The sequence below is a fragment of the Ascaphus truei genome, chromosome 9, assembly GCF_040206685.1.
Source record: "Ascaphus truei isolate aAscTru1 chromosome 9, aAscTru1.hap1, whole genome shotgun sequence".
NCBI classification, from domain to species: domain Eukaryota; kingdom Metazoa; phylum Chordata; class Amphibia; order Anura; family Ascaphidae; genus Ascaphus; species Ascaphus truei.
Window position 1 is genome coordinate 26,076,003 of NC_134491.1, and position 10,456 is coordinate 26,086,458.

The 10,456-nt window shown below is 49.8% G+C and overlaps 1 protein-coding gene across 3 annotated transcripts; it reads right to left on the reverse strand.

The window, feature by feature from the left end:
• Positions 1 to 4,804: 4,804 nt before the first annotated feature.
• Positions 4,805 to 10,252, reverse strand: LOC142502680 (uncharacterized). Of its 3 annotated transcripts, none has more exons than XM_075613967.1 (6): positions 10,049 to 10,252; positions 8,157 to 8,274; positions 7,070 to 7,129; positions 6,729 to 6,890; positions 6,563 to 6,647; positions 4,805 to 6,385 (listed from the first exon to the last, which is right to left on the reverse strand). In XM_075613967.1, the coding sequence occupies exons 1-6, from the start codon at positions 10,204 to 10,206 to the stop codon at positions 6,132 to 6,134; spliced, it is 837 nt and encodes a 278-aa protein (XP_075470082.1). In that variant the 5' UTR covers positions 10,207 to 10,252; the 3' UTR covers positions 4,805 to 6,131. The 3 variants fall into 3 exon arrangements, with proteins under 3 accessions (XP_075470082.1, XP_075470084.1, XP_075470085.1); XM_075613969.1 differs by lacking the exon at positions 10,049 to 10,252 and adding an exon at positions 9,934 to 9,982; XM_075613970.1 differs by lacking the exon at positions 10,049 to 10,252 and adding an exon at positions 9,767 to 9,891.
• Positions 10,253 to 10,456: the final 204 nt, after the last annotated feature.

Sequence of the window (10,456 nt, forward strand, 5' to 3'; positions counted from 1 at the left end):
CTCACAGACTGCTACACCATGACATGTAGTGTATACGTGGAACTGGCGGTGCCAGCCTCTCCCTCACAGACTGCTACACCATGACATGTAGTGTATACGCGGAACTGGCGGTGCCAGCCTCTCCCTCACAGACTGCTACACCATGACATGTAGTGTATACGCGGAACTGGCGGTGCCAGCCTCTCCCTCACAGACTGCTACACCATGACATGTAGTGTATACGTGGAACTGGCGGTGCCAGCCTCTCCCTCACAGACTGCTACACCATGACATGTAGTGTATACGTGGAACTGGCGGTGTCAGCCTCTCCCTCACAGACTGCTACACCATGACATGTAGTGTATACGCGGAACTGGCGGTGCCAGCCTCTCCCTCACAGACTGCTACACCATGACATGTAGTGTATACGCGGAACTGGCGGTGCCAGCCTCTCCCTCACAGACTGCTACACCATGACATGTAGTGTATACGCGGAACTGGCGGTGCCAGCCTCTCCCTCACAGACTGCTACACCATGACATGTAGTGTATACGCGGAACTGGGGGTGCCAGCCTCTCCCTCACAGACTGCTACACCATGACATGTAGTGTATACGCGGAACTGGGGGTGCCAGCCTCTCCCTCACAGACTGCTACACCATGACATGTAGTGTATACGCGGAACTGGCGGTGTCAGCCTCTCCCTCACAGACTGCTACACCATGACATGTAGTGTATACGCGGAACTGGGGGTGCCAGCCTCTCCCTCACAGACTGCTACACCATGACATGTTTACACAGCACATACAGCGAGGGCAGCATACGTGCCAGCCTCCCCACAGAGTGATACACTATAAGGCTGTGTTCACACAGCTGGCTTCGCGATGCAGCGTGCGCGCCTCCTTCTGCTGGGCGATGTGTGATCATCCCCAGCAGACGGAATGTCCGCCATGCGGGGGGCGGGGCGGCGCAGTGTCATGGGCGCAGAGTGGCTGTGTGTGTACACAGAGAGGGGGTCCGCACTGAGAGAAAGGGGGTCCGCACTGAGAGAGGGGGGGTCCCCCTTCCCGGTTCCCACTTGCCGAGTCTCTGGTCAATTTCAGCAGCCAATCAATGTAAACGTCTGGACATTGATTGGCTGCTGAAATTGACGTCACGCTGCTACAGCCGGAGATCACAGTTTCAAAAGACTCCCGCGACTGCAGCAGCGTCGACGCCGCACTTTGCAGCCAATGGTAGTTTCAATAATGAACACTGCCATTGGCCGCCAGGAGTCTGTCACGAACGCGCGCTTCGTCGTGTAGCGCGCTGTGTGAGCGGGGCCTAACATGTATAGAGCACAGGTACAGCGCTGGCGCCAACCTCCACCCTTCACATGCCAATAAAAATGTGTGAAAAAGCATTACATCTGGGTTATACAAGTTGAATTCTAATGACAGATTGGGTGTGTGCGTGTATAGCTCTTGTTTAGCATGCAGCAGATTGTGTGTTTTGAGTAATTAAATAGGATACTATACATAATTACTCCCAAAAGTCACCACAGTCACCTGAGCTGTTTAAAACCATAATGCACTAAGGGGTTGGGTTATAGCTGTTGGTGAAAGATGGATGTATGTTCATCTCTGTATCAGAGAAAGTGAAGAAGGGAGGGGGAGAGGTGAGGTAAAGAAGGAGAGTTTGGGTAGAAGGGTAGGAGGGTAGAAAGGAATAGGGAGCGGGGGTACAGTACAGAGAGGAATACGGTAGGGAGGGGGGTAGAGAGAGGAATAGGGAGAAGGGTAGAGAGAGAAATAGGGAGAAGGGTAGAGAGAGGAATGGGGAGGGGGGTAGAGAGAGGAATAGGGAGAAGGCTAGAGAGAGGAATGGGGAGGGGGGTAGAGAGAGGAATAGGGTGATAAAGGAATTTTTTTTGGGGGGTAGAGAGGAATAGGAAGGGGGGTCGAGAAATAGGGAGGCGTGTTGAGAGGAATAAGGGGGGTTGAGAGAGGAATAGGGGGAGGCAGGGTGGCAGAGAGAAGTAGAGATACAGATAAGGGCAGAAGGAGAGAAAGGAAGAAAGGGAGAGGATAGTAAATCAATGAGACATACAATTAAAGACAGATAGAAAGAGAAAAGAGAGAGAGGTAGTGAAAGGGAGAAAGAGAAAAGGCACTCATGAGTGTGGTTACTTCCTGACCCTCTCTTGCCCTTGTTGGGGGGCATATTCCTATCTCTCTTCTGTCTGCCTTTCCCTCCCCTACACCCCCTCCTCTCACCAGCCTTGCTTTATGTCTGCAAAGCCGCACCCTCTGAATTGGGGTCACACCCAGCGGCAAGACCACACCCTGTCACCAGCACATGGCCTGGAACTCACGGCTGTCACACAGCACAGGGGACACAGTGACAGTTCTGTGTGTGTGTATGTACAGAGTGATGACTAGAAGTGCAGTGAAAGAGCTGTGTGTGTGGGGCGGTCAGGACAGGTATAGCAGAGGCTGCGGGGGGAGGGGGTGGAGGTGCAGTGAGAGCTGGGGGGGGGGTCAGGACAGGAATAGCAGAGGCTGCGGGGGGGGGGGGGTGAAGGTCCAGTGACAGAGCTGGGGGGGGGGTCAAGAAAGGAATAGCAGAGGCTGCAGAAAGGGATGGAGGTGCAGAGACAGCTGTGTGTGTGTGGGGTTCAGTGAAGCAGTAGCAGAGGAAGGGGGCACAGTGACACATCAGGGCGTGGATGAGCACAGCGTGTGAATTCTCTCTGTGCACAAGAATGAACACGTTTATTGCTGAGACGGATAAAGGACACCGAGTTTCTGTGAGTTCTCTTTACCTTACACAGCGTTCCTCATAACTACACCCCTCCATTGTTCTTTATGCATTAATTATTCAGGTTTTCCTGAGAAATGGGAGCCTCCTGCCCCTTTAAACCTGCCCTGCCAGAGAGGCCAGCAACATGTTAAAGTGATGTAATGACTGACATGTTTAATGAATTAAAGGAATATTCCCAAGTAGGAGCAAAGTGACCTAATGACAGTGACATGTTAAATGGTCAGTCCCACATAGGAGCAAAGTGACCTAATTACATGTTTAATGTGTTAAAGGGACAGTCCCACTGGCCACTAAATTGACCATAACAAAAGTCATGTCTCACTGCTGGCAGCATTAACCCTTTCTGTGCCAGAGGGCATGGCAGGGGTTAAAACAAGGCCCTTGAGCCGGTCACACCAACTGAAACCTATGTCTCTCCATACAGGGAAGTCACACAGGTATCGCTCTGCCAGGCCAGTACTCGAAGGGTTAAGACAGAAGCGGCATCAACCGAAGAACCCGCCAGGCCGGTACTGTTACAGCAAAAGCCAGGTAGCCTAATGACAGGGGTGTGTGGGGAGGAACGCGGAGACTCGCCCTAAACCAGAAGCTTATATAAGTGAATAGGTGTACATTGTGTCATAATTAGCTCTGCTATTAAATATTAACACGTACACTGCCGGGGGAAGGGGAGGCTTCACTGCTGCAAGTCACTGGTAGTGAAGGAGTTAACAGGGAAAGAGTTGTAGCTCTACAGGACTCTGGTATAACGACAGGCTTAAAAAAACAACAAAACATCTCTTTATAGTGCATCTCAATTGGCCGGAGCCAAACCCCAATACTGTTAACGAATGGCTGGGAGGGTGTGATGAGTAGTGAGTATGACTGATCTACGGCTGCACCCAGTCGAGACTGACCAATCAGAGAGCTCTGAACTGATCCCACCGTGGCAGGTGTACTGAGAGCACCCTGCGATTTAACAACTTCCCCCTGACAGGTGGGGAGGGAGAGAGTGCACAAGAGCAATACAGAGGGAAGGATGGAGAGATACAAAGAGAGGGATGGAGGGTGAGAAGGGCAAACAGAAAGGGCGTATCAGGTTTTATATACTCTGAGCACTTGTCTTATCTGGAGATGTGTGTATATATATCTCACACACACACACACACACACACACACACACACACACACACACACACACACACACACACACACACACACACACACACACACACACACACACACACACACACACTCCATGTGAAGGTGATAAGAAGCATGTTATCTGTAGCTGCTCTGCCAGGCCATACAAGGCTTGGAATGTCCAGCTGATACAGTAGCTATGAGGGACATTTAGGATTTTAAAAAGATGTCTGTCCATCGTGACCAACCTGATGCTAAATTCTAACTGGCTGAGATAATTATTCTATATTTATATTGGAACCTCAGAGCTACAGCTACCAATTATATCTCACTGACTCCACTAAATAATGATCACATTTCTCCCTGAACAACTGCCTATATAATAGCTTGATCAATTAGATCTTCACCCCGATCAATACTCTGCCTATATATTAACCTCATCAAGTTAAAGACACGTGTTGTTCTGTGCAGACCCTGGCACCTCTAGGGCTGGTAGAGGGATACAAAGCCTGGCACCTCCAGGATTGGTATAGGGATAGAGGTTGGCACCTTTAAGGCAGTACAGGGAAAGAGTCTGGCCCACCCATGGCTGCCACAGGGATAGTCTGGCAAATGGATACAGAGCCTGGCACACGCACATATATTGAATGATCTGTAACAGACGGAGACAGGGAGAAATTAGATCTCACAGCACCACCTTGTGGGTAGACCTAAGAGTGCATGTATCAGGTTATTCATTCCGCAGTCCCACTGTGCACATACATATCACTGTATATACAACATACACAGGCCAAATGAAAGCAAATGGTATTGTTCACTGCAATGATATGACTATATTTGAAAGCCTCCGGATCAATTTTAGTCAGGGTAAACAAAATTTAAAGAACAGACATTTGTACAAATTAAGTAAATAATGATTATTTTATTCTTCTGCAATCTGAACTGGAGAGCTGACACTCTAAATGTGGGAAGACAGAGGGTGTTATTAGGGGCCCTTGGGCTGAATGGAAACTCCAACATTACAGTTGTCCATGTTCTCTCTGGCCTGTGCCCTGCTTCCCCTCTCCTGTCACTATCCCACATCTGTCCCCTCTATCACTGGCTCACCTGTCCCTCCTGTCACTGTCCCACCTGTCCTGTTACTGTCCCACCCCTGTCCCCTCTCCTGTCACTGTTCCCTCCTGTTCCCTCTCCTGTCACTGTTCCCTCCTCTGTCCCCTCTCCTGTCACTGTCCCACCTCGATCCCTTCTCCTGTCACTGTCCCCTCTCCTGTCACTGTCCCACCTCGATCCCTTCTCCTGTCACTGTCCCCTCTCCTGTCACTGTCCCCTCTCCTGTCACTGTTCCCTCCTCTGTCCCCTCTCCTGTCACTGTTCCCTCCTCTGTCCCCTCTCCTGTCACTGTCCCACCTCGATCCCTTCTCCTGTCACTGTCCCCACTCCTGTCACTGTTCCCTCCTCTGTCCCCTCTCCTGTCACTGTTCCCTCCTCTGTCCCCTCTCCTGTCACTGTCCCACTTTTGTCCCCTCTCCTGTCACTGTCCCCTCTCCTGTCACTATCCCACCTGATCCCTTCTCCTGTCACTGTCCCCTCTCCTGTACATTAGGTCTGGAGTCTGCCTAAATCTTCCTGATTCTCACCCATAATCTTGCCAGACTTGGTAGTTTAGGACCAGTTTTCCAGGCTCCCGTATCTTCCCTGACAGATACTTGGCTTCTGTATACACTCAGACATAAAAATCCACCCCACCCATCCCAGACAAGAATGGGGAATTCACCGGGATTAACAGGCACTGAATCATCAGGAACCCGCTAAAACAAATATATAATACCCACATTATATACATACGGTACGCCTCACCCATAACCCTATATACCAAGACTATCCCATATTTTGCAGTTACATACTACCCCATAGCCTGAAGATTACTCAATACACTGGCCCCCACACTATATCCAAAGCATGTCCTATAGGTGTTTATATATACATATGTTAACCCTATAAACTGTACCTTACGGGTCACTATACACATGCTTACACTTTATCCTGCACTTACCCTTATAAAAAGGTCCGGACCCTATACCTACACCCTGTCCACATATACACAGATCCTAATAATATTCAGGCCCTGCGCCTATATCCGTAACAAACAGGTCCTGTCCTTATGCACAGGTTCTTGTTTCTATATACAAGACCCATCCCTATACACAGTCCCGTCATGTTCCTGTGTCACGCAGCAAGTGTCACTCTTGTCCCTTCCCCAGGGGGCAGGTTGCCTGTTATGCACACCACCTCCGCGGCCTGGCTCTGTATATTACACATCAGGACCTCCACCGTCCCCTTGCTCTGCGTTACTATGGCGACCGCCGCGCGTAGCTTCAGAGCAGCTCCCCCCGTGACGTCGTTGGATCGAGCCACAGTGAGAATAGCGGGGGAGAAGCGGCCATCAGCCCCCACAGTCACCGAGCGAACCAACTCTGCACCTGAGAGAGAGGGGGGGAGGGGGGGCAGGGCAGGGAAGAGAGACTGCATTACAGATGTACTGTATAACAAGACAAGTTATTCTTGTACTGATCCCACCCACACAGCTCTGTCACTGCATCTCCACCATGCGCACTCTACTATTCCTATACTGATCCCACACACAGTCTGCAGGTTACCTGGGGTGTCAGGGGGGCAAGTGTATATTCCATTAACATCCATCAGGAAAACGACATGTCTAGGGTGGAGCTCACTGCATAACACCTGAGAGGCCAAGACAGAGGGGGAGTGAGAGGCTGAGTGTGTGTATACACCCTGGAGCCTCCCCTTATGTGTCCCCTATACCTGTATGACAATGTCCCCAGACAGGACACTGCAGTGCTTCTCCGAGTCCAGGACACAGTCACCGTGCAGGACAGGGACATACCCAGCATCCAGCGCCTCGCGTACAGGGGACACCCCCGCCCGTGTCACCTCCCCACTCGCCGTGCTCCACGAGCCGAAGAGCTGGGGACAGATGAGCGCCAGATTGTCAGCCCTGCAGGCAAGGGTGCTGTATATACCTGTATAGACACTGCACAGCTGTGTGTGCCATTACATTGTGCAGAATGTAATAACACAGAGCTGTGCGGGGTCAGTGCCCGGAGGTCATACTCTATAACACTGCTTTCTGTAGCTCGGCTTACCGAAATGCCAATGGCCGGGACCCTCTCAGCCACCAGTTGCTCCGTCACCTGCTGATTCAGCTGCAGAGACAGGAACCCCGATTATAGAAAAATACCCTTTTGTAGGAACAACCCCAATTTATAAGAATTCCCCTTTAAAGGAAAGCACCCCATATAAGAATAACCCTTTATAGGAACAAACCCCTACAGGAGCTGGGCTCTGTCTCCCTGTAACAACAGCCTTAGGCCAAGATTACGCTGGCCGCTGTAGGGCGACCATTTGACGTCAATCACGCGGTGTATGTGCGCGAATCCTGCACTGTATGCAAGCGACAGGGGGCGTGGCCCGTGACGTCACGTGAGCGGTTCGCCATGATTGGCTGAACCGACGTCACGCAGCCATCGCATGGAGAGAAATTAATTTGTCTCTTCTGGATTCTACCGCTCAGTCACGCCTCCACCATGTCACGGTCGCGCCCACTATGTGCACCTCAATGGAACCTAGGTATTTGTTTTGGCGGCGCGTGACGCGGCCACTATAATCTCGGCCTTAAGCTACGATTATACCACATGCCGCTGAGCGGCAGCGCAATCCAGTGACATTACCCTCACGCTGCCACCGATCGGCCTCTTAATCAAGAAGAGGCAGTGAGAGGAGACAAGGAGGCGTGGCTGTGAGTGGTTGGCCCTCATTGGCTGAAACGCTCACGTGACGCTGCCGTCGCGTGCCAGAAACAAATTTTTAAATCTCTTCAGGAGATTTTAGGTATAATCACGGCCTTGGGCTAAGCTCATACACTCCGGTTGCTTGCGAGAGTGCGAGCTCTTACGTTGCTGGTTGGAGCCGAAGCGATCGCTGCTCATAATGCTGGCGGCCATGCAGGGGCGTGTCAGACGCGTCACGAAGTTGGTTCGCCCCCATTGGCTGAACCAGCTCACGTGACGCAGACGTCGTCCGAGAAGACAAAAATGTTTGTCTCCTCAAAACGCTGCATCAACGCGCTTCTTCGCCTGCAGTGTAACTGATATAGCCATTGACTGAAGTGTGCTTGACGCGCACGCAGCAACTCCTCCACTATAAACTCGGCCTTCGAGTTGCCAGACTCACCTTGGTGACAGACAGGCGGGTGGCACACAGCCCAAGACGCAGGGTGTCACTTACTCCTGTGCTGCCTGCACTACCCTCAGCCACACGGAACTCCTTGGCATGGAAGTGCCCAAAGGATCTATGCGGTAGAAGAAACGGGTTAGCATGGGCTACTCTGTCATGCCACAAGCCATCTTAACAAAAATGAAATTCCATTAACCGATCCCAAAAGATCCCGTGTCCTTCTCTTATAGCCCCAGTCTTAATAGAGAACCTGTTTACTTCCCCTGTATCCCAAGTCCCAAAATAAATTCAATGTACTCCCCCAATCCCTACAGAAATCCACTTTATTTCCCCTATCGGAATTTAATTTACTTCCCCCCATAGGCCAAGTACTTAGACATCACCTTTAACCCTCAGTTCCCTTTACTCCCCCTATAGCCCGAGCACCAATAGAAATCATGTTTATACCCCTTTAGCACCAGTCCATATATAAATCCCATTTACTCCCCTTATTGCCAGCCCCAAAAGAAATCCTCTTTACTCCCCAGATAGCCAGTCCCTATAGAAATCCCACACACAGCCCATCCATATAGAAATGCCCTTTACTTTCCCAATAGCCCTAATTCCTACAGAACACCCCTTTAGTTCCCCTATAGCCCCAATCCACATATAAATCCTGTTTACTTCCCTCTAGTCAGTCCCTTTAGAAATCCCCTTTACTTCCCTTGAAGCAGATCCCTACAGAAAAGTCATTACTTCCTATAGCCCCAGTCCCTATAGAAATCCTCTTTACTCCGTTAGCCCCAGCCACTATTGAAATCCCACATACCCCTTTTATTCCCCTATCTATAGAAAGCCAATTTAGTCCCCCTATAGCCTCAATCTCTAGAGAATGTCCTGTCACTTCCCCTAGTCAGTCATTTTAGAAATATCCCCATTCACCTATAGCTTTTTCATGTATAAATCAAAATTATTTCCTTCATAGCCCAGTCCTGTAGAAATGACCTTTACTCCCCTTATAACCCATCCCTACAGAAACACTTTTACTTCCTCCGTAGACCCAGTCCCAATAAAAATTATCTATACTCCTATATAAAGCCCCTTTACTCCCCTTATAGCATTACCCTTTACTTCACCTATAATCTTGTCATTTTAGAAATATCCCTTTCTACTCTTGTATCCCCAGTCCCTAAAGAAATACCCTGACATTTCCCTACAGCTCCTATAATCCCCTTTCCTTTCCCAAACCTTTAAATAAATGTAATGAACTTGGACCCAGTTCCTATATACATCACCTTTAGTCCTATAGCCCGTCACCATAGAAATCCCACATACTTCTCTATAGCCCAAGTACCTATATAAATCCTGCTTACACCCTTTATAGCCTGTGCCTCTATATAAATTCTCTTTACTTTCCCTGTAGCTCCAATCCACACAGAAATCCCATTTACTTCCCCTTATAACCCAGACTGTATAGAAACCCCCATTTTCACCATGAACCTAAACTTTCATGTCAGACCCTCGCTTGCTTTCGATACCAGAAAAATATTTGTGGCGCATCATTTTTGCGAGGCTTCTTAAGTATGACCACAGTTATGAATCCCAACTTAGCTCAGCAGCGTCCACACCTCATTTATGGCAGACATGGGCTGCATCCTATATATGGTTGTTACTGTCACTGTAGCATATCCCACATGCTGTAGATTCATGACACAACATAGTGCTGGCAGATCCTGCCCTTAGTAAAAAAAAAAAAAAAAAAATGGCAACGAGCCTCCGCAAACTGTGCCTGTACCGTGACATCGCTGCTGACTAAAAACCGCTGGCGGCCATTTTGACTAAGGGCAATCCCCCAGCTACTTTGGAATCCCCGATTCATTGAGCGTTGTGATTGGCTAAAGCGCCCATACCCGGCTCCGTGCACCAGCACACAGCGCAGTCCCTCCTTGCAGAGCCTGCGGAGGATGAGACCGGCTCTGTGCAGCGCCTCCGGCCTCAGAGTCTCCCGCTGATCCTTATCTGTTATTGCGCTGCCGCCCAGCTTTACGATACAGTGCAAGGCGGCCATTTCTGATACGGGCAGTTCTAAATGCACACCCACACACACACAATGCTCTGCACTGTCACACACTGCACAGTCACTACACCTTTTCCCACACATCACTTCCTCAACATGTGACCCTTCCCCCGGAATGCTGATCCTTGTCGTTCTGCCACAATTATCATTAATGTATAAAAGGCATCTACATAGTCCAAAGCGCAGTTGTTGTTGAACAACAGTTGTGACACAACACACAATAAAACAGTAAGCCTGTGCC